Source organism: Callithrix jacchus, chromosome 10, assembly GCF_049354715.1.
Source record: "Callithrix jacchus isolate 240 chromosome 10, calJac240_pri, whole genome shotgun sequence".
NCBI lineage: Eukaryota > Metazoa > Chordata > Mammalia > Primates > Cebidae > Callithrix > Callithrix jacchus.
In genome coordinates, this window is record NC_133511.1 from 85,759,846 (window position 1) to 85,783,333 (window position 23,488).

General features: G+C 45.2%; 1 protein-coding gene across 14 annotated transcripts in view; it reads left to right on the forward strand.

Annotated features, from left to right (window-relative positions):
- NAV2 (neuron navigator 2) overlaps positions 1-23,488 on the forward strand; it is a 768,760-nt gene that overhangs the window by 626,089 nt on the left and 119,183 nt on the right. For all 14 annotated transcript variants that reach the window (XR_013523354.1, XM_035264232.3, XM_078340757.1 and 11 more), the window contains one exon: positions 342-464. Coding sequence is in view for 13 of the 14 variants with exons in the window: in XM_035264232.3 (XP_035120123.1) it covers positions 342-464 (123 nt within the window). In the remaining variant the exon portion in view is untranslated. The remainder of the gene's footprint in view (positions 1-341; positions 465-23,488) is intronic.

Below are 23,488 nucleotides of genomic sequence, written 5' to 3' on the forward strand. Positions count from 1 at the left end.
CCTGCTTGTTTAATCACTGACATTAAAAAGAATGTCATGAATCCACCTGACAGTTAATTTTATTCACTAATTTCCTTCTGCTTCATACGTTCCTGTGACTTTGGGCTAATTAAGCTGAGTTCTTTCTCTTTTTTTTCTTTTTTGTTAGCAAGCTGGTGATCCTGTAGGTTGGATCAGCAACTGAGTTATCCTTGGGCTGTGATCGGTGCCAGTCTCAGGGAATCCTCAGTTCCTTTCCCCTTAGAGCACTTGGTGGCTGGGCAGGCTTCTGGATATGAATGCAAGCCTGCAAGCCACTTGCTTTTAACATTCATGTGCATCATCCTCTTCTCCTTTTAAAGATACATGACTGATGGTGGACTTGGCCTCTACACCCGTCGCCTGAACCGGCTCCCTGATGGGATGGCTGTGGTACGGGAGACCCTGCAACGAAATACCTCCCTGGGCCTCGGAGACGCTGACAGGTAAGTTTGCCCCACTTGGGGCTGGCCAGATGCAGAGGTGATTCCAGAGTGGCCTGAGAAATGAGGGTTAAGATATTGAGTGAGTGGAGACTTCTTTAACCCACAGAGAGCAGGGGAGATCTGGAATCTGTACCTGGGATTAGGAGCAAGCACAGTAGGTAGAAAAGAGCTGCTGACAGTTCTTGAGTCCTGCTTCAGTGTAGGGTGGTGCTTCTGACAGCAATAACATAGGGAGTTCAGGCTTGGGTGGTTTTTGTTACTGTTTTGCTACTGTGTCTTTGTCAGTTCATGGGCCCTAGGGATGTGCTTTACTTCCTCTCTCATTAGCCAGCTTTCTAGGTATTGTACCCTGTGGCACAGAAGGTCTGTGCCGAAGGGATCTCTCCTAGCCTTTGCTGAGCAGCCTTTACCATAAAGCCTCCTGTTCCATAGTAATAGGAGGCAGCGCTTAAGGACGTGAGTTTATACACCAATGCTAAGTAGTTGACATCATAGAGGTTGATCAAGCGCCATTGCCACTGCTGTCTGAGAAGAAAGCAGCTTCAGAAAATACTGTGGTAAAGAAAGAGGACTATTTCTAGTTCTAGTCCTTGCTCTGACACCAACTGATTCTATGACCCTGAGCAACCTATGAAGTGAGGGGTTTAGATTTTATGATTTCCAGGATCCCTTTCAGCTCTAATGTGCTATAATTCTGGATTTCAGTGCAGATTTCAAATACCCTTCATGATCTGGCTGTTCAAGGATTTGCTGGAACATTTGACCTCTTTCCACATCTGGGTTGATGAAATGTAGCATGGAAATTAGATACAAGTGGTTGGAAATGTCTGTAGACTTTTTGGATACTAAACCTTTTATGTCGGAAAGCCAATAGTAGCACAAGAACAGCTTCCTGCTATTCTCCAGGGCACGCATTTGACAAAGAGCTAAGTGACTTCTGTTCTTATCTGGCTTTAGAGAAATAGGGCAGCATACCAAAGAGACAAATACTAAAATCACACCTAGAAATGGAATTTGCTGAAGAAGAATCCTTGTGTTCTCTCAGGGAGGGCTGGGAAACACGGAATGAGTTGTCAGGAACTTGGGATCTGGCCCAGTCTCTGCCACTAACTTGAATGTGTCCTCCTTAGAATTCCCCCAATGCCCAGGCTTGTGATTTATATGAGGGATGTCAAAAGGCCTTCTACTAGGGTTCTAGTTCGAGTCAGCTTTTTTCCTGTAATTAACAAAGAAAAATATGGGTTTGAAAATTCCATAGAAATGTGAACCATTTGAGAATTGCTTGCTCTTTCTTTTCTTTCTTTTTTTTTTTTTTTTTTTTTTAAGACAGACTCACTCTGTAGCCCAGGCTGGAGTGCAGTAGCACAATCCCAGTTCACTGCAACCTCCATCTCCTGGGTTCAAGCAATTCTGCATCAGCCTCCTGAGTAGCTGGGATTGCAGGCGTGTACCACCATGCCCAGCTAATTTTGAATTTTTAGTAGATACAGGGTTTCACCATGTTGGCCAGTCTGGTCTGGTACTCTCGAATTCAGGTGATCTGCTTGCCTCGGCTTCATGAAGCTGGGATTACAGGCATGAGCTACTGTGCCCAGCCTGAGAACTGTTCTTTCCAAGGATAAACTAAACTCTCTGTAACTAAAATCTTTATAGTAAATATTAGCAGAAAAAAAAAATCAGTTGCTGCGACACCCCCACTGGAGATTTCACAATTTGCCAAATTATTCTGCTCATTTGTATTCTTCTGTAAATATGGTGTTGTTTAGTAAATCTATCTGCATAAAATACAGACCTTACAAGATACATTTTCCCTTGTAGCAGAAGCATCTGTGCTAGGCAGTTTAATTTAATGCTTCATTGTAGGATTAATGGAATTATGGAATTACTATAGATCACAGCCGAGCTTGTTTCTGCTTCTGGAGATGTAGGATTTGAGGGTGGGGTTGAAAAATAGATAGCATTTGTTAGGTTGTTTTAGTTCAGACTGTATGGTTAAACCAGATGGACAGCAGTGTTCTTTGGTTCTCTCCAGACTGGAATGCTCTGATATGATCATTTATTTAAAACTGAATGGAGACAGACATAGCGACTCATGCCTGTAATCCCAGCACTTTGCGAAGCTGAGGCAGGTGGATCACCTGAGATCAGGAGTTCAAGACTAGCCTGGCCAACATGGCAAAACCCCATCTCTACTAAAAATACAAAATTAGCCAGGCGTGATGATGCACACCTGTAATCCCAGCTACTTGGGAGGCTGAGGCATGAGAATCACTTGAACCCTAGAGGTGGAGGTTGCAATGAGCTGAGATCGCACCACTGCACACCAGCCTGGGTGACAGAGTAAGACACTGTCACAAACCAGAAAAGAAACTGAACGGATAACTGACGAAGTTTAAAAGAAAGAACTCAGATGGCTTTTTGAAGACATAGGATTTGATAACAACTACAAATTTATTCTTATTTTACATATTTTCCATTATTCTAGAATATGTTAAATTTTTTTAATTTCCAAAGTTATTGTGAACTGACCGTAGTAATACTTCATCTTTGACTAAGTTGAAATAGTACATTTTTTCTATAAAATTCTTCATGTAAATCTCAAACCTAGTTTTATGTAGTTATAAAACTTAGATTCTAAATGAGTGTTTCCCAAAATGCGAGACTATCATGAGTGGTGTCGGAGATAATTTTAGATGGCAGATAGGAAAATATTTCTTTTTAACAATTACATTTTAATATTTTTTAAAAGCTTAAAACTAGCACATGAAACCTATGATTTAGTAAATACTGTCTAAGGTAAGGATAGTATAGACTTGAGACAATTTAATGTGAAATATCAAAGAAGAATATCACAGATGGTATGTAGTTATGTTAGAAAACAAAGGTAGTATACAAGTGGCTGCAGTTTGGGTAATATAGTTCTTGTCCCTGTAATTGGAAATATGTTCTGTAAACAACTTCAATTAGTTAACTGACCAGAATTCTTTCCTTTAAACCTGAAAATTGAAGGTCCCAGAGGTAAGGCTTTTCCAGGAAGTTCTGTATAAAAAGATAGCCCAGTCCTTTTTTGATTCATACATAAGTGTAATAGACCATATGAGTTCTACAAAGGAAAGAGGAAAAGTGCTGAGAGATTAGACCTGATGAGATCTCAGCAAATGAAAGAAAGGCAGATCTCTGTGTGAATAAGAAAATTCGTAACTGCAGCCGCACAGCTGGGCAGAACAGCTCTTCTAGGGAAAGACCTTAAGGGACGCTGGCCCACCAGACAGACCTTGCCTGTTTGCAACAGAATGTGGCTGGGGTATCTTCAGGGTTATTAAAAGTAACTGATAGGAACGTATGCCTTCAGAGCCTGGGAGATAGAGACCGTGTCAGTTTGTGAGTCTGGTATGTTACCAGCCAGCTTCTAAGAAATAATAAATGAAGATAGTAAAGTGTGCCCTTGATCTCTTGACACTCTTTAGGGTTGCCCTCCCTGGGCTCCAGGTTTTTCCTGATAGTGATCAGTGTCTACTTCCAGCAGACTAGAGCCAGCTGGCTGAGAAGAGAGATCAAAAGGGACAAATGGAGTGGCTTATTGCACATTGTAGGCCCCAGATAACAGACAGAAAAAGGGAGCTTTGGCATGGAGGTCTCTAAACTGGCACACAGGGAAGAAGAAGAAATGTGGCAAGGAGGGCCAAGAGACTGGGCTAACAGACAGTCAACTGGCTCATTGAGCTCCCACCAGTTCCTACATGGATTGCTGTCCTCAGAATCCATCAAAAGTTCCTGAACTCCAGCAAGGTGAGAGCTTTGAAAGCAAAAACCTCAGCTCTGGGAAAGTTTCCACTTCTGAGTCCCTTTCTTGGTGACTGCAAAGCCCCACTGTCCTTCTCGTCCTTTCCATTACCCACCTGTGTTTTAGCACACAACAGCCTGAGTCTGAGTCAGTTATATGCTCTTCTTGAATATCATCCCAAGGTCACATAAATGTCATTGAGAACAAAAGGGGGACAGAAATCAGGCTTGGCGTGACATTAGATCAGGTGGAGGACTTTGGAACTACTTGGTAACTTTCTTCCAAGCTGTTAGAACATACTGAACTTCAGTGCTTTTTATTAATTTAGGCAATAAGGCCAAATTACTTCAAACCTTCTATAGACAAAAAACAAATGCTGTGTAGTAAAGAGTCAGCCTGAGACGTGAATGAAATGAAAATCGCTCTCAACCTTTGTGCCAGGAAACCAAGCAAAAGGAGAGACTGTTTTTTCTTTTCCTTCTTGTTATGTTTTTCATTACCCTCCAAATTATGAATGTTTTAAGTATTGAGGCTGCTGTTTCAGTGAAGGATTCAGAGTCACTGTACAGACTTCTCAGGCTGCATCCAGTGCCTTGGCACTCAGAGGCGTCCCAGTTTCAGCTTGAATTGGGAGGCCTCTCTCAAGGAGTGTCTCATGGTGTGAGAATGTTACTATGCAACCTGGTATTTGAGCAGCCTGCCAGATGGAGCCCTCCTTCCTTGCTGGGAGTGTCACAAGAACTCCAAGAGCCCAGAGCATTGCTTGGCTTTGTGATTCAAATGGCACAAAGCAGCCCTCCAGGCACCAAGCAGTGTATTCATAGAATCATGTCTGACCTGGAGGAGAAAGTGTAATCCAGGCTGGAGTTCCCCAGCTAGCAGATGCAATTGGTGCCCTTACCAGGTGGTAGGTCCCCAAGCCAGTTACTTCTGAGGCATAGTCCCTACTGGGAGCCACATAAAGGAAGGAGCACAATTGGGAAGAGACTGCACCCCTCACCCTCATTCAAGCCTGCGGTGGTGTAATCATCATTCCCAAAGATGGCCACGTTCTAAACTCCAGAACCTGTGGATATGTTAAGATACCTAGCAAGGGGAATTAAGGTTGCCAGTCAGCTAACAGATAGGGAGATTACTCTGGCTGATTCAGGTGGATCCAACAAAATCACAAGATCCTCAAAAGTGGAAGAAGGAGGCCAAAAGAGGAAGAGATCAGAGTGATGTGATGTGAGAAGGACTCGACCTGCCTTTGCCAGCTTTGGAGATGGAGGAAGAAGACTATAGCCCAAGAATGCAGGTGGCCTGTATGTAGGGGAAAAAACCACAGGAACAAATGCTCCTGGAGCCTCCACACATGAATGTAGCCCTGCACATACCCACGATTTTAGCCTGCGAGACCCATGTCAGCTTCTGACTCACAGAAATGTGAGCTAATCAATTTTTGTTGTTTTTAGCTACTAAGTTTATATTAACTCATTATGGCAATAGAAAATTGACATGAACTTATGTCAGCAATAGAAAACTAATATAAGCTTGTATCAGAAGATAGTACAACCAGTAAGAGTTGCCATTTCCTGATGGGTTGCTGTATGCCAGGAGCTGTGTCAAGCACCTTAGAAATATTATCTTACATACACCCGACTTTTTGAGAAGAGATATTATCCTGGTTTCATAGATTTGAAGCAGTGGTGCTCAGAGAGGGTGGGCAGACTTGCCCAGGGTTGCACACCTCATGAGTGTCCAAGCTGGGATTCAAACCCAGGCATGTCTGACCACCCTGCAAATCCTCCAATCACCTAACATACTGCTGCTTTTAGGGAGCTCTCCTTGTACAGGTTTCCTGATTTTGAGCCCTTCCCATGGTATCGTCTCTTTAAATGAGCCCGTAGTCACTGGGAATACAAGCAATACCCAAATGGCTGGAAAGGTGAACTCTATCTTTCAGGGACAATGCAAAATGATTTGCATTAAGAGGAGAAATGGAATATTCCTTAACTTGTCTCCCCCCAGACCTGTTGCACATAGACCGTGCAAGTGAGTTTGCTCTCACCCTTTTTCTCATCACTGTTCTCAGACTTCAAGGAAAAGGTCCTTTCTTTTTTTTGTTGGAGACAGAGTCTTGCTCTGTCACCCAGGCTGGAGCGCAGTGGTGCAATCTCGGCTCACTGCAACTTCCACCTCCCAGGTTCAAGCGATTCTCCTGCCTTAGCCTCTCGAGTAGCTGGGATTATAGGCACGTGCCACCATGCCCAGCTAATTTTTGTATTTTTTAGTAGAGACGGGGTTTCACCATGTTGACAAGGCTGGTCTTGAACTCCTGACCTCAGGTGATCTGCCCACCTCGGCCTCCCAGAGTGCTGGGATTACAGGTGTGAACCACCGCGCCTGGCCTCAGAAAAGGTCCTCTCTTACACAAAGCTGGGCTAGTTGCCTCCTTGGCCTTCTTGCAAGTTTAGAAGAAGGATGCCTGTTTGTGAATTGCAACTTACCATAATTTTTGTGTTGTTACTTGAGGGAGGAGTCTACAATGTCAAGATCGCAGGCCAGGGGTGATGCTTCTGTTTAGTGAGCTAGGAATTCCAAGCCCACCAGATCTGCAGAGATTCTGCAGTCATTAAAAAAAATTTCTCTCCTGGTCTTGGCTAACCACTATCTGACCCCTGAAGGAATTGCTTTAGGTTCTCTACCCAGAGCTTGGGAATCTGTAGGGCCTCCAGAGGCTGGGACTGTGGTTTAAGAAGGGCCCCCAAAAATGCCTCCCCCCTCCTCCCACCACCTCCCCTCTCTACTTGTTATGTACTGTCAGTTCCTAGTATTCCCACTGTCATCAAGTAAAGCAAAGATGATCTCTTGTCTTTGACCACCAATCCCATTTCATGCAATCTCTAACTGCCAGTATTTGAGCCTTATTTCCCCTACATACATGTGGTAGAAGTGAGAGAATGTAGATCTGTGCTGCCTACTATAATGGCCACCACCATTTAAAATTAATGAAAATTAACTAAAAGTTTGGTTTCTTAATCACACTAGCCTCATTTCCAGTACTCAAAAGTCCCATGTGGCCAGTGCTCTCTTAGACACAGAGCATTTCCCACATTATAGAAAGCTCATCTGGACAGCACTGATATAAACCATCAGAGTTATATTCCCAAGGCAGCTATAAAGAAAAGATGTGAGTTTTGTTATAAACATGCCCCAATTCCAGTCTTCACTCTCCATGTCACTTAACTCCCCTGAGTTTAGGTTTTTGTCTCTGAAATGAGGGCAGTATTCACACCTGTCTCACAGGACTGTTGTGAGGATCAAATGAGGTGAGTGAGAGTGGTGAAAGTGTTTTGTGAAGCACCTAAGATAAAAATTCTATTTTTACTTTATTTTTTTGAGACAGTGTTTCACTTTCATCACCTAGGCTCGAGTGCAATGGCATTATCTCGGCTGACTGCAACCTCTGCCCCTGCTCAAGTGATTTTTCTGCCTCAGCCTCCCAAGTAGCTGGGATTACAGGTGTATGCCACTGTGCCCGGATAATTTTTCATTTTGTAGAGACACAGTTTCACCATGTTGCCCAGACTGGTCTCAAACTCCTGAGCTCAAGTGATCTGTCTGCCTCAGCCTTCCAAAGTGCTGGGATTACAGGTGTGAGCCACCGTGCCCAGCCTCCAAAATAAATATTCTAATTCTTATGTCCTGCAAGCTACTTAGGGCAGTCTAGGCTCTACCTCTTTGCAACTCACTTTTCTTTACATTTAATTAATTAGCTCATTATTAACCCCTCTTGTTTCCATAACAGTTTATAATGACTCATAATAAAAGAACAATTACAAATTAAAGGAGTATAGGACCATTGGGAAACGTAACTTTGAACCTAGCTATTAGGACCATGGGGAAATGTAAGTTTGAATATGAGGTGCAAAAAAAGGGAAAAATAGAGAATACAGATTTATGAAATGTAAGGCCCCACACGGTTGCATTTTTTGAGTAATTCAGCATCGAGCTTCCTACTGGCCCAAGTACAAATGAACTTGTCATTGATTTTCCCTCCTTCCTCCTGACTTCTCTCATATTATTTTGTCTTCATCTTTTCTTGCTAGGGTCAGTCAGTTGATTGATCTCTCTCTCTCACTCACTCTCTGTCATTCTTTACCTCTCACTCCTAGCCCTTCCCCCTCCTCCTTTCTCATTTTCCTTTTGACTGCCTTAAAACTTCATGTTATACCGTTAGTGTCCCTGAGCATTTTTCAGTCCTGCATTCAAGAATTATACTTATTGCCTTGGGATGAGAAGATGCTTCTAGCGCAGTGGCCAACATTAATGATCGTTACTGGTTTCTTTCCATCCTCTTTCCTCTTCTCCTAGCTGTGTATAATAACCAGAAACAAAGAGAGAGTGAAAGTCACTTTCGGGGTCCAAAGTGGCTCCCGCCGGAGCTCATGGCGCTCGCGAAGGTGAGGTCATCAGTTCAAGGCTAACCTGAGCAACCTCATAAGCTCAAACTGATTGGCAAAAAAAAAAAAAAAAAAGAAAGTCACTTTCATTTTAAAACTCATAAAAGGAGCCTTCGAGGCAAATGTCTATTTCCTCAGTAGCAGGGTAATAATTACTGCATTGACCTCTTTTCTGCTGGTGCCACTGCCTGCCTTCTTAAGAAGAGCTGCTGCTTGTGGGACCAGTGGCTGGAGCCACGAGTGCTGAACAGTGGGTGGTGCTGACAAGAAGTAAACCATCTGTATCTTAAGCCACAAAGGAATTCTACCAGGGGGTTGTAAAGAGAGGAGAAAGAATAGTCTGCAGACCATCGTTCTTGTGCATGCAGTAAAAGGAAAGAGCCATATGGTGGCCTCGTGAGACTCTCCCATTCCCTAATGTTGCCCAACTTCATAACTTTATTCCATAACTTTTTTACACTATTGTAAAAGCACACCTGAGGGTCGGAGAGAGTATAATCATGACCCTGAAGTACATTTTCTTTTCTTTTCTTTTTTGTTTTTTGAGATGAAGTCTCACTCTGTTGCCCAGGCTAGAGTACAGTGGCACAATCTCGGCTCACTGTAACCTCTGCCTCCCGGGTGCAGTAACCTCTGCCTCCCAGGTTCAAGCAGTTCTCCTGCCTCAGCCTCCCAAGTAGCTGGGATTACAGGTGCACACCACCATGCCCAGCTAATTTTTGTTTTTTGTTTTTAGTAGAGACAGGGTTTCACCATGTTGGCCAGGCTGGTCTCAAACGCCTGACCTCAGGTGATGAACCCATTCAGCCTCCCAAAGTGCTGAGATTACAGGCATGAGCCACCACACCCCGCCTAAAGTACATTTTCTATAAGTGGTAATTGTTCAAAAGTGTCTTAAAGGTACTTTTTGAAACTTAATCATTGTTCAAAGTGTGGATGAAAAGACATCTAGCAATATGAAAGCAAGAATGACAGGCCAAAGAGAAAGGCCAAGATGGGGAACCTTTCTCTATGCCAACACCCTTGGTCACCCAAAGCATAGACCCCAACCCCAAGTCAGAATCTGACTATATCTGTTCCCTGCAACATAAAATAACTTCATGTGTTTTAATCTAGGTACCTGTGAATGTTTTTGTATGAGTCAGGATAGCATAGGTTATGCTGTATAACAAACAATCCTCAAAAAACCCATCCTCACTGTTTGCCTATTACAGGTCAGTGGGAGGCTATGTTGTACATCATTCTCACTCTGGGATCCAGAGTATCAGAGGAACTACCATTTAGATCATTGATAGTCTTCACTGCAAGAGAAAGAGGGCGTGATGAACCACACACAGTTTCTTAAAGCTTCTGTCTGGAAATGATCCATGTAACTTTTCCTCATTATTGGCCAAAGGAAGTCACACGGCTACACTTAATTCAAAGGTAAAGGGAAGTACAGTTCTACCATGTGCCTGCAAGGAGAACGGAAAATATGTAGTGAACTGCATTAATGACTATCATTCTTTTATCACATGCAAGTAACTGCCTGTGCTTGGTGTTCTCCCTCGCCCCTGTTATTTAACCAACTCCGTATCATGCAGTTCCTCATGTTATTTACTTCATGCCTGTCAGATGCCAGGCATTATGCCACCCAGTCTGATCACATGGGCTCTGGTAGCTCCTCTGAGTGGGAAAGCGTCAGCAGGTATAATTGTTTTCTTAGTAGATGAAGGAACATAATCGTTGAGTTCGTTAAGGAATTTTATACAATGCTATGAGTCAGATGAGTCAGTTGTATTTCAGCAAAGTATTTGGACCATGTTTTGATATGTAACAGCTCATAGAAAATGCTAGTGATTGTTTAGAATTTACTGAGCACCTGCCATGCACCGGGCTCTTGGGATCCAAAGATGAGTGGGATGTAGTCCCTGTGCTCAAGAAGCTTACAATCAAGTAGAGGGAGAGAAACCTAAATAAGCCATTGTAACGTGATATGCCAAGTGCTGTAGAGACTTTTGCCATGTGCCTTGGGTGCAGAGAGGACCAGAAGCATCCCTGGGGGACTACATGTGGTTCTATACTGGGAACTTGCTGTTATCCTAATGACATGCAGGAAATTTCCTTTTCCTGCCCATGATGATGTGAAAGATGCTTTAGAAACATCACCCAAGTGTCCAGTAGTCCTGCTTATCTCATCATTCGTTTGTGGTTTTTGTTTTGCTTCCCTAAGTATCTTTTGTCACATTGAAAGGTCAGCCTACCCATGATTTCTGTTACTGAAATGTAAAATCTGATTGAAATAAGCCCAGAATATAAGGCACTTACAGTGGCCTGTGAAGAAGGGTCCCTGGTTTCACTGTAACCTTTGTATTTGTCATGCTGGACAGCTGTGACAGCCCAGAGTTGTAGTGAACCAGTGTTTCTATCCAAGGTTACTTTGTATGTAAATTTATTTTCCCAAGGCTGCCTCTCCTCAGCCAGTTCACACCAAATAGAAGCTTTTAATGTCAAGGTTGGGTTTGTTCAGAATCATCAGCCCTGTCCCTTTGCCAAAGAAGAAATTGAGATAGTTAGTAGCCCAGTGACTGCTCTTCTGTCCTCTAGCCTTCAGGAGCAAGGTCATCGCTCTGAGGATTTGGAAAGCATGAACTCTAAGTAGCTCTGATGAAAGCACACATTATTTATTTGGTGATGATTATGAATGCAATCCAGGCAATAAGGGAAGGAGTGCACTAGGAACCAAAAGACCTTGTCCTATACCTGGCTGTGCCGCCAGTGAATTACCCTGGGCAAGATGCTTCCCCTCTCTGCACCTCCATTTGTTCATCTGTGTGGTCAGCCTGGCTGATTAAGGTCCTCAAGTCTCTGTGAGTCATTGTTCTTGTTTATTACTTGAAGGGCAGAGTTAACAGAATGACTCATGGGTATAGCTCATCCATGCAGGGCAGGGACTCTGTGAATTGTTGGTCTCCAGTGGTGATGATGACATGTGTCTCGTGTGATGGTGTTTCAGTTAGGAGTGGGGTTTTGCCCAAGGTGGCCCTTCATATGTACAACTCCAGCAGGCTGAGTGGCTTCTTGTAGCTGGCATGCCCAAGTGCCCCCTCTTCTGCAGGCAGCAGACCTCTTCCAGAGAGGAGAAAGCCTTAAGGTATCCATCCTTGCTGTACTTCAAAGCTAAGCCTAGGCTATGCTGAGATGCACTTTGAGGTGTTCGAGAGAAGTGGATAGCTGTTGTTGCTGATGGCAGGTACAGAAGAATGTTCAGGCCTAAAGAACCAGAATGAAATCTTCCCAAGGAGAAGTGCAAAGAGGACAGCTGCGGTGGAGAGTGGTGGGGTCTTGGACTTTTCTGATGCTTTGGAGAAAATCTGCTATTATACAATAAAGTTTGTTCTAATTGGAGCTTCACCAAAATTATATTCAGAGATGACACTCATGAAATTGTAGTCTTATTTTCATTGAGATAACAAAATTCCAAGTAACTGAATTGTATTTATTTTATTGGATGCTTTGACTCAGGATTTAATCAGACTTAGAGGTATGTTGTTTCCTAAATCAGCACTCACAGTGGGTCCTGAGCAGGGCGGTGGCCAGCCTGGAGAATGGGCAGTGTCGGGGCATTTGGAGGGACTTTCCTATGCTGTGATTTTTCCTGCATTTGACAGGCTTTGCACAGTACCCCAGAGTGCCAGAGGACAAAGTGAGTTGTAAGTTACACAAAAAAAGGATAGGTTTACAAATAAGGAAAATTAGGCTCACAAAGGTGACATTCCTTCCCGAAGCCACAGTGCTATGAGGGGCAAAATTAGGATTTGAATTAAGATCTCTCTTGGCCACAAAACTCTTGCTTTTCATCATTGTGCTTGCCTCCCTCTTTGTTTAAAGGGTCAGTTGTTATGCTTCCAAAAAGTGAAGCTTATTTAGAGCTAGGTGAGTAATTGGTGAGCGTCTTCGAGTGCCCACTACCAACTGAGGTGCTTGCAAAGACCACTGCATCTGAATTGCTGACCTTTAAGACAGTCCCCCTCCCACGTATCGTTTTCCCCATCTGGAAGGCTCAGCAAAAAAAAAGCCTGAGAGTGTGGTTCAGGCCGAGGCTGAGCTCTGCTATTGCTGAGGGAATTCTGTCCTTTACTTAAGAGTATCTTAGGGATGCTTGAAACTGTGGGTATAATATTTTTCTCTTAAGTACATTTAGCTGTTTTATTGCCAGAACTGCACCCCCCTCAGCCCCCAGCAGAGGCTTCAGAATTGCCCTTGTCATGCTGATCACACCAGCTGACCTTCAGGGTCTGTCTTCCATTGCCTTCTCCAGGAGCAGCCTCTGCCGTAGACCACTGTGGATGTTTTGCGTCTCAGTAATGTGGGAAGAAGAGGCTGGCCTTGTGTGTTTCAGCTGCAGCCCTGTTGTTTTTGCTCCTCCATTGCGCTCTTTGATTTATCTCCCTCATTAATCTGTGGTGCTCAGTACTGTAAAATTGCCTGAAATGAGATCTGAAGAGAGTCCCTGACATTTTGAGGGATGCTTCAGGATTGTGTGGAGGAGATTAAAACGGGGACAGAGGGAAATGAGGTGGCTGCATGGCTCAGTGGGCTCAAACCTCCAACATGAGCATTTCTGTTGCCACCTCTTCCTTTGGCTGACCCTGTGGTTTGGAGAGAGAGACTCAAAAATGTACAGTTTCTCCATTTGAAAAAATAAGGCTTGAAAAAAATTCTCCCTGGCCGCTTATTTGAGTTGCCTGGACATTGCTTATGGGCAACCTATGAGTATGCAGTAGTTGAAGCCCTAGAGAAGATGTGAACAGAACCACAGGGCATTGTAGTCTGGGTAGGAGTCTGTCGTGTCACCTCCCATAGGGTGTAAAGGTGGACACTAGAAGGTGAGTGCAGGAACCACTTTGGGTGCCCTACAGCTAACAAGAAGCTGACTGAGCACTATGTGGGGAGATAATATTGAACTTCCAGGGCCCCCCCAACTTATGGAAGAGTTTTGTGGGGAGAATAGGTTCATTTTCCCATTGTCAGTATGGTAGCAACTCATGAGAGCTCTGGGTACACCAAAAACAGAGGCTTCTTGGGAGGCTGCTTAAATTCTACCATAGGACCCTTGGCAGTTTGAAATCTGTGGTTCTCATCTGAGTCTCATTGTCAAAAGCAACAACTTTCATTCACTGAGCACCTGCTGTGTTCTAGGTATTCTCCTAGCTACTCTACATAGTAGCTCTAACCTCCCAGAGGACCCACCGCAACAGGAATTATCCACATTGCACAAATAAGGATTCCTGGCTCAGTGAGCTGATGTGACTTGCTCAGGGTTACATAGGCAGTGTGTGGCAGAGCTTGAATTTTAATCCAGGGCTGTCTGGCTCTAAAGCCAGTGTTGGATCAGAGATACCAGGCTACCCATCTCTAAACAGGGAGGGTAGGCTGCTGTTGACTAGTCCATAGATCCAGCACACAGAAGAATCAGGAATAGCTTCCTGACTTCTTTTACTTTACCCAGGGAGTCCCAACTCATAGTCCATGGCTGGCTATAGCCCTGCCTTCCATGCTCCTCCCTCAGCCCCAGGTAGGATCCTCTGGGGGCTCTCATCTATCCAGGGTCTCTCCATAACCATGCCTTGCTCCCTGGTAGCCCTTAACTCGCCTTTGGAACCATCAGCTCCTAGGTATGGTCTCCCCCAGACTGAGAGGAAGGAAGCAGAACAAAATTGTGTTTTTCTCAGCATTCCCAGGCTTTGCACAGAGCTGGGCATGTACAGTAGGAGATGTTTGCTATATTTTAGTTAATTAATGTTATCATAAGACAATTAATAAGATTGACTGAATAGTTTTTCTTCCCCTTTTCCTTCCAGTTGGCAAACTCCCCGCAAACAGTTTGAAATCTCTCAGCCTCTGTCTGTCTCTGCTTCTCCCTGTCTCTCTGCTTTTCTCTCTCCCTTTCTCCACCTGCCTCCCTCTCCCTCTCTCTACCTGCCTCCCTCTCCTTCTCTCTCATTTACCATGGTCTGGGGGTCTAGGCTGCCATCCTCTCTCATCTGAGCTCTCCCACTGCAGCCTTCCAGGCCTACTGTACCCACCAGGGCCTGTATGCAGTACGTTCTCCACCCAGCAGCCATTATAATCTTAACATACACATCAGATCCCCTCTGCCCCTGCCTGAAACCATCCCTCGGTGTCTTTCCATTGCACCTAGAACAAAAAGGCCAGACTCCTTGCCGTGGCCTCCAGGTGGTGTGTGTCCCAGCCCCTGTGCACCTCTCCAGCCTCACCTCATCATGCCAGGTCTTCTCTTTCATCAGAAGCTTTGCACGTGCTGTCCCCTCTGCCTAGACTGTGCCTCCTAGCCCTCTCCTTTTCTCCCTACAAGCCTGGCTCATTCTCTTCCTTCAGGTCTCAACTCAGACTTCACCACTTACAGAGGTTGCTACTGACCACTCGGAAGTTTCAGCTGTTAGTTTCTTTTTGGAAACCGTTTATTTAACAATTTGTACTTTCATTTGTATTAATTTTATGTATTTGTCTGTTAAGTCTTTTCCACTAGATTATAGGTATCAATAAGACAGAAACCAGGTCAGTTCTGTTTGCAGGTGAATCTCCTCTCCTAGCACAGTGCCTGTCCGGAGAGAGTGCTTATTACATATACTATGAAGGAATAAATGGCTGCCAGGCACTGTGATGTGGGGCTGATATGCAGAATATTTAAACCAATGTGCTTCTGGTACCAACCGTCCAGAATAGGGCACTAGCCAACTAGAACAGGGCTGTGACCCATTAGAAAGGGGCATCCGTTGGCTGTAAGCCACTCATGGCTGACATAAATCAACCCTGCTGTTGTGGCATGAAGTGAACCCTCCCACTCGGTCCTCAGCCAGTCCTCAAAGAGAGGTAACCATGGCCTGACTTGCCTTCAGAAAAATGGGGCTATTGATTTTCAGGAACTTTTCTTATGGGAGACTGACTGGTTTAACCCAGCCTGCTATTGCTTTGGAAAAATATGTGTGTTTTTTGTTTTGCTTTGTTTGTTTGAGTTGGAGTTTTGCTCTTGTTCCCCAGGCTGGAGTGCAATGGTGCCTTCCTGACTCACTGCAACCTCCACCTCCCAAGGTCAAGCGATTCTCCTGCCTCAGCCTCCTTAATAGCTGGGATTCAGGCACCGGCCACCATGCCCAGCTAATTTTTTTGTATTTTTAATAGAAATGGGTTTTCACCGTGTTGGCGAGGCTTGTCTTAAACTCCTGACCTCAGGTGATCCACCCGCCTCGGCCTCCCAAAATTCTGGGATTGTAGGCTTGAGTCACTGTGCCCAGCCAGGAAAAATTAGTTTAATTGATATGTTGCTCTGACAAGTTCAGACGCCGACTTTGCTGCTATGTAGAGGTCAGTTCACCATCCTGAGCCCCCTTGTCTTCATCAGGCTGCTGTAAAGATTAAATGAGACGGTGCCAGGCACGAGGGGAGCACAGTGCCTGTCCCAGTGAGTGCCCTTGATCAACGGCAGCAATTTTTATTTACTCGTGATCAGAATGCTGATTTCACAAATAAGGAAAGTGAAGCACAGAAAGGCTAAGATGCCCGAATTGGCCAGGATATACATGTGGGTCCTCTCGGCTTCAGGTCCAGCACTGTGGCCACTGGCCTGCGCCACGTCCTTGGTATAATGTCCTCTTCTCTTTGTGATCTTCTTTGGGAGGTCTCACTCAGCTCTTTACTGCCTGCTTCTTCTGTCTTCAGGGAACTCTGGTTAAAAAAAAAAAAGAAAAAAGTCAGAAAGCCAGAGACCCTGATGGATAACTGGCAAAAGCTGAAGTAGTTAACACGCTCCACATCCTGGCAGGAGGGCTCCATCTTTGGAACCAGCAGACTAACCACCGTGTAACAACATCAGAGGTGCAAACCTGTTAAAATCCCCAGCAAAGGTCTTGAAACAGAACATGAAAGGGTTTACAACCCTGTGGATTTAAACTTCTCATGGAGCCAAGCTATAATTCCATCTCTGCTTTTGGAAGTAAAGATCAGAACCATAATTTGAGGAGGGCCTCAGAGCATGCACTGATTATGTTTCAAGACACAGGCTGTGGGATGAAGCTGCCCGCGGGGAGGGCCTGGGGTACTGACCAGGAAGGGGTGTGGAGGGCGGTGTGGGGAGAGTAAAGCAGGGTGTCTAGCTGAGGCAATTAAATGTCCTTGCTTCTCAGTTTAAACAAAGGCCCCAAGGAAACCTCCCAGAGGGCTGCGTTCTTAATGATCTGGAATAAAGGGGTAGTGAGCAAAGCCAGCAAGCTGGGGGAGCTAATGTGAGTCCTGGCCTTGAATGTCCCTGCAGGAAGTCAGCTAAGGAGGCCTCTGTATACAAGCAGTACTTGTCATGCTAATGACCCAGCCTCTGTGGTGCCACATAGGTCAGCTCTGAGACTTCAGGTTGGAGCTCCACTGGAGAGCTGGGACGAGCGCTTCCCCTCCCTCCCTCATCCAGGGCTCCATAGCACGTCCTCGTGTGCTGCGGTTCCTGGCACGGTCCCTCTGCTCTCACTGCTGCTGTCCTGCTGTGCCAGCCCTGTTACACTGCACGTCATCCCCAGCACAGCTACAGTGATCCTCCTGAAACGCAGATCTGACCCTGTGTGCCATCTGCCTGCTGAAAACCCTTCTTGGCTCTGTGTCACATACAGGATAAAGTGCAAGCCTCAGAGATGACCCTCCAGCCTTGGCCCCTGCCATCACACCCACCTCATCCCCAGCATCTAAGCTGACTGCACCAAACGCTTGGCAGTCTCTAGCATGCTCCGGGATGTTGTAAACCTCTTTGCCCCTGGAATGCCCTCTCCTCACCCTTCCTTGCCAAGCTAACACATCCTCTTTCTGCATTCAGCTCCAATGCCCACTTCTAGGCATCTCAGGCTGAGTAAGTCCTTTCCTTGGGGCTCCCAAAGGACCCCCTGCAGTCCTTTATTTTAAGTGTAATCAAATCTTGACCCTTTTTTTCCTATTTTCCCTGTTGCTTGGCTTGAAGACAGGGATTATCACTGGGTTTTCAGGATCCAAAAATATGGTGTCTGCCACATAGTAGTCACTCATTCTGCACTTACTGAACTGAACTGCACTTTTAGCCAGATGAGCTCTCTCTCTCCATCCAGAGACCTTGACTTTTTCATTATCAACAGTCCTGTTTTTCTCACTCTCAGGACTATCTTAACCCTTAGCACAGTGGGTGGCACAGAGTATAGGTCTTCAATAAAGATCAGGGCAAGCCTCCCTGAGATGATGTGGGGTGCAGCTGTCCCACCTGTTTTAATCCATTCAGGCTGCTATAACAAAGTGGCGTACATTATGTGGCTATAAGCAACAGACACTTCTTTCTCACGGTTCTGGAAGCTAGAAGTCCAAGGTCAGGATGCCAGCCTGATTGAGTTCTGGTAAAGGCCCTCTTCTGAGTTGCAGAAATTCTGACTTCCACTTGTACCTTCACATGGCAGAAAGAGGTCAAGCTAGCTCTCTGAGATTCCTTTTATTAGGCACTAACCCCACTCACAAGGGCTCTGTCTTCATGATCTAATCACCTCCCAAAGACTCCACCTCTAAACACTATCACATTGGGGATTAGATTTCAACATGAATTTGGGGCATGGGAAGGGGAATCCAGTCCATAACACCTCTCATCAGGCATAGTACTTGCTGGGAACGCCTTGTGCAGAAGGTGCTTTGGGGACACAGGGGCCTGGAGTGGAGCCCTCTTCAAAGATCCCAAATCCCTCTCTATATCTCAAAGATCAGGTCATGAGTGACTGAAGGAAGGGACAGAGCAGTCACGGAGATGTCAGTGCATTTAGATTCAGAGGGCAGAACAAGAGCACTGCAGCATGGGTCAGATGGAAGGCGTCCTGCAGGTTGTAGGCTTTTAGCTGGACCTTGGAAAACACGCAGGAGTTATAGGTGGTGAGGAAGAGAAAGAGCAATCCATGTTTGGTGATAGAATGTGCGGAGGGATGGAGAAAAGAGACTGAGCCTGGGGAGTTTTGTTCTCTGGGAAATCCCATCTTTGAAGGACAACCACTTGTTTTCCAGGCCAGTAGGTGCTCCAGTAGGTGGCCATTACAAAGCCGCTGTAATAGCCACCTCTGGCAGTTGTGTCCCACTGTGCTCTTCAGCAGTAACCTACCCCAGTGTCCCTGGAACCATCTGTGTCAGGGGTCAGCCTAGTGTTCTTGGAGAGAAGCCTTCCAAAAACAGACTCTGATAGGCTGAGGCAAATAGCTGACTTATTCATATATGCCCTGGGGCTCACAGTATTAGAACTGGCCACCTCCTAATGATTAAACACTACACAAACACCCGTGACCAGGGTACCCCACCATAAATGGGCTGTAAACCAGAGTGGGCAGTGGCTGTTCCACTAACTGGGAGGAAGCAAGGCTACAGAAATGCTTTCTGTCCTAAGCAACTAGCCCTCCAGGCAGAGCCCAGAAAACAAACCCAGACCTTTCCTGCACCCTGGGAGGGAAGTTGGAAAGGGGAAAGGTGGGATTCCGAGGTCACTGAGAGTGGAAAATAACAAGCACCTCCCTCTCCTCCCCTGTGCTAGGTGCTCTAAACATGCTGCACATTAACTTACATCACAACCTGGTGACAGCTGGCAATTGATCAGGATGGATTCAAATGGCAATATGTATTGAGAGTCTGTTTTATCAGCATATCCATTTATGAGAGGAAAACTACTGCCACTACCCTCAAGTTAGATGATCCAGCTGATTCAGAGACACTAGGTCTTTCATCTGGAATCACACAGCAAGCGACTAGAAATAGGACCAGAATCCAGGTCCTCTGACCCTGCAGTACAAGCCCTCTCCATTATCTGAAGTGATTGTATGAGCGACTCCCGAGGGTAAATGGCTTAGCGTGCCAGGCGTGGGACACTGCCTCTCTTGTTCTACCCACACCCACTTCCCTCCATCTCTAAGTTAGTTCTACGTGAGTTCAGCAGATAAAAGAATCACTCTTGCTCTGGTCAGTTGCCTCTCCAGGAAGCAGGCAATTGGACCCTATTGGTGGGAAAGGTGAGAGATTCACACCCACCTACCTGCACACCTCCCCCTGTTCTGGATGGGCCAGACCAGGGCTGTGGGCCTGAAGCAGACCTTCACCAGCCTCTAAGAGCTGGGGATGAGTACAAAACCCTTCCTTGTTGCTAGCCTGAATTATTGGAATCTGCTGCTCTTATTCTTCAGTAAGAAAAACAGCCATCCTGTTCATTGGATTTGGATTTTCTAGCTTCTGGTTTTGTCAAATTGTGAATAATAATATCTATCTCTAGTTGTTATTAGAGAATATGGAAGGTTCATGGGAATTCAGGAATATTTGAGAAGGAAATATCTAGGAAAATTGCATGCAGTCTGAGTAAGCCGCCCACCTCATTTGCTGGTGAACTCCTGAAAATTGGTTCCCAAACACCAGGGGTCTTTAAACTCCAGAGATGGAGACACATCTGTCCAGAATCATACCTGGAATTCCTAGTATCAACTGTTATTACACTGGTCCTACATTCCTCTCCATATATCACCTCAAAAGGCTTAATTTGCTTCTTATGTATGTTCCCCAGAACAGTTAGAATTGTGATGCCCAAAGGTGGTAAGCTTGCCAGGCCAAAATATTCTCAGGAGTAACCTTTAATTTCAGAATCCATGTTTCTAGTGTAATTTACACCTTCTTTGTCCTTCAGTTTCCCTTTCTGTCAAATGGGCATGTAAAGTCCTGGGTCCTGGTCTCTCCTCTCCCCACTGCCATAAGTCAATACTGGTGAGGAGCTCACAGGACCCCTAGGAACCCAAGGGCATTGCAAGTGCAGCGCTCTGGCTAGAGAAGCCAGGCTTCTCTTTACTGCCACTGCTGGGTGGTTTTGTATTCTGATCAGGTTACAGTGACCTTTTTCAGAACCTCCTTCCAAGAGGGGCTCAGTCCTGCCATTCTCATAAATTCCCTCTCCCTCCCGGTGCCTTAGTGTAACTTAAGGGGGTGCTGAAAGAAGATAGCATCTAAATCCAGTGGGTTGCTTTTCACATTACAAGCATTAAGCTCTCATCATGGACTAGACTGGCCATGGCTGTTGCTCCAGGCGCCACCAGATGTGCTTTGGGGAGTCGGGGTTTCTTGTCTGCTATTCCTTCTTTCCAGTGCTTCTTTTGATGCAAGACCTTGAACCCAAGGCAGTATAGCACAGTGGTTAAGAGCACAGGCTCCAGAATAGGGTTCAACTCAAACCCCAGCTCAGCAACTTGCTAACCAGTGAATGTCTTAAAATAAATTAATGCAGATAATAAGAAGTGCTTCTTGGTGGAGTTGTGAGGCTTACCTGCAACAATCCCAATAAGTGATAGCTATTGTTTGGAAGGAAGTCTCAGCTCCAAGGCAGAGCAGGAACGGAGTGTCTTCTGATTCATTCTCACTGGTCTACAAGCTCTCTGATGGTAGAGACCCTTTCTGTCTGTTTTAACACTTTAAAGCCAAGGCCTGAGAAGAAATGGTCACATGATAGAAGTTCAATAAGTGTTTGAGAACAATTTCAATCCCCAGTGGTTCTCCTGAGTTTTAATCATTCTTTAAAAACAAAACAAGGAGAAATGAGTCCTGTGTATAAGAAGAGAGATTTTCAGTAAGGAGAGGAACACAGGGACAGGGAATCAACATTTCTGAGCACTTCATTGTGCCAGGCAGGGAGCTGAATGTTCAAAGCATTTTACTTCACTTCATCCTGCAGAACTCCTGCAAGGCTGCTGTGTCCTTTACTGTTCATGCCAGAAAATGGAAATGAGGCTCAGAGAAGTTAACTTGCCTGAGGTTAGACAGCTGCATAAGCTAGAATAATAGTAGTAGCAGCAGCAGCAGCTAACATTTATGTAGTATATACAGTGAGTCAGACACTTTACCTAAATTGGCTAATTTAATCCTCCTCACAACCAGTCAGATATCATCATTTTAAAAATAAGGGACCAGCTGGCTGCAGTGGCTCATGCCTGTAATCCCAGTACTTTGGGAGACTAAGGGAGGAGGAGCACTTGAGCCCAGGAGTTTGAGACCAGCCTGGGCAGCATAGCAGACCTTGTCTCTACAAAAAATTAGAAAATTAGCCAGGCAGCCAGGCCCAGTATCTCACATTCCTAATCCCGGTATTTGGGAGGCCAAGGCGGGTGGATCACCTGAGGTCAGGAGTTCAAGACCAGCCTGGTCAACATGGTGAAACTCCATCTCTACTAAAAATACAAAAAATTTTCTGGGCATGGTGGTAGGTGCCTGTAATCCCAGCTGCTGGGGAGGCTGAGGCAGGAGAATAGCTTCAACCTGGGAGGTGGAGATTGAGCTGTGATTAGGCCGTTGCACTCCAGCCTGGCAACAAGAGCGAAATTCTGTTTAAAAAAAAAAAAAGACAAATTAACCAGGCATAGTTGCACATGCCTGCAGTCCCAGCTAGTTAACTGAGATAGGAGGATCACTTTAGCCTGGGAGGTTGAGGCTACAGTGAGGTGTAATCGTACCACTGCATTCCAGCCTGGGTAACAGAGCAAGACCCTATCTTAAAAAGAAAAAAAAAGAGAGGACCAAAGTACAAAAAGGCAAAATAATTTACACATGATTGGTGGTAGAGCTGAGATTGCACCCTAGTTCCCAAAGATTATTTTCTTCTTCTTTTTTGCTTTCTTTTGGAGACAGTGTCTTACTTTGTCACCCAGGCTGGAGTACAGTGGCACAGTCTCAGCTGCAACTACCTCCCAGGCTCCTCCCACCTCAGCCTCCAGAGTAGTTAGGACTACAGATACGTACCACCGTGCTCAGCTAATTTTTATATTTTTTTGTAGAGACAGGGTTTGATCATGTCATCCAGTCTGGTCTTGAACTCCTGGACTCCATGGCCTTGGCCTCTCAAAAGTATTAAAATGACAGGCTTGAGCCACTGCACCCAGCCCATTATCTCCTTGTCTCCCAGAAAGCATTAGTAAGGACTGTGCAGGTATAGTAAGGACTCCGTAGGACTTTCTGAAACAGAAGAATTAGGTAATTAAGTAAAATAGTGGCGCTGCTTTCCCTAAACGTTTTGAAAATGAGACTCCCTGTTCATATGCCCAGGATGTGTGAACAGAATTTTTCCTGGAGGTGCAGGGCAAGTTTCAGAGAACCTTTGAGTCCTCTTGGGGCCTTGCCTCATCTCTCCACATCGATTGGGTTGGCAGTATTCTTTTCACTGAAGAAACTGATCTGCTTTTCTGTGGAGTGAAATGACAGGTTAGAAAGGCTCTCAAAGTTTGAATTTAGCCAGCACAGTGTATTCATGTGCCGTGCACTCGGGTCACCAGGAGAAGATAGATTTGACAGGTTGGCTGGCGGACAAAAGCCAGCCCTTGAGAAGTCAGTTCTCCTTTGAAAGGTAAGTCAGACTAATTATTTGTCTCCATCGAGCCTAGTGTGTGAGCCCACTGATCAGCGGTGGCAATGGGAGAATGGAGTGGTGGTACCAGAAGGCACAATTGCCACCGCTCTGGGGCTTCTGCTGTGATCGTCTTCCAAGACTGGCAGCGGTACAGTAACTGCCTGCCATCCCCAGCTGCACACTTTAGAGCCTTTGCTTTATAGTGCTGTTTTGAATTTGTAAAAACATTTTATGTTCACAAAAACAAAAAATATTTTTATAGAAGAGAAAGTTATGATACTTTACCCCTTGTAGAAATCTTGTGAAACTGGTCGAGGGAGCCTTGTTTTGTAGAGCAAAGTTGCATAACTCAAATGTTTCAGAACTCTCAGCCTGTGTATTTTAAGTTTAA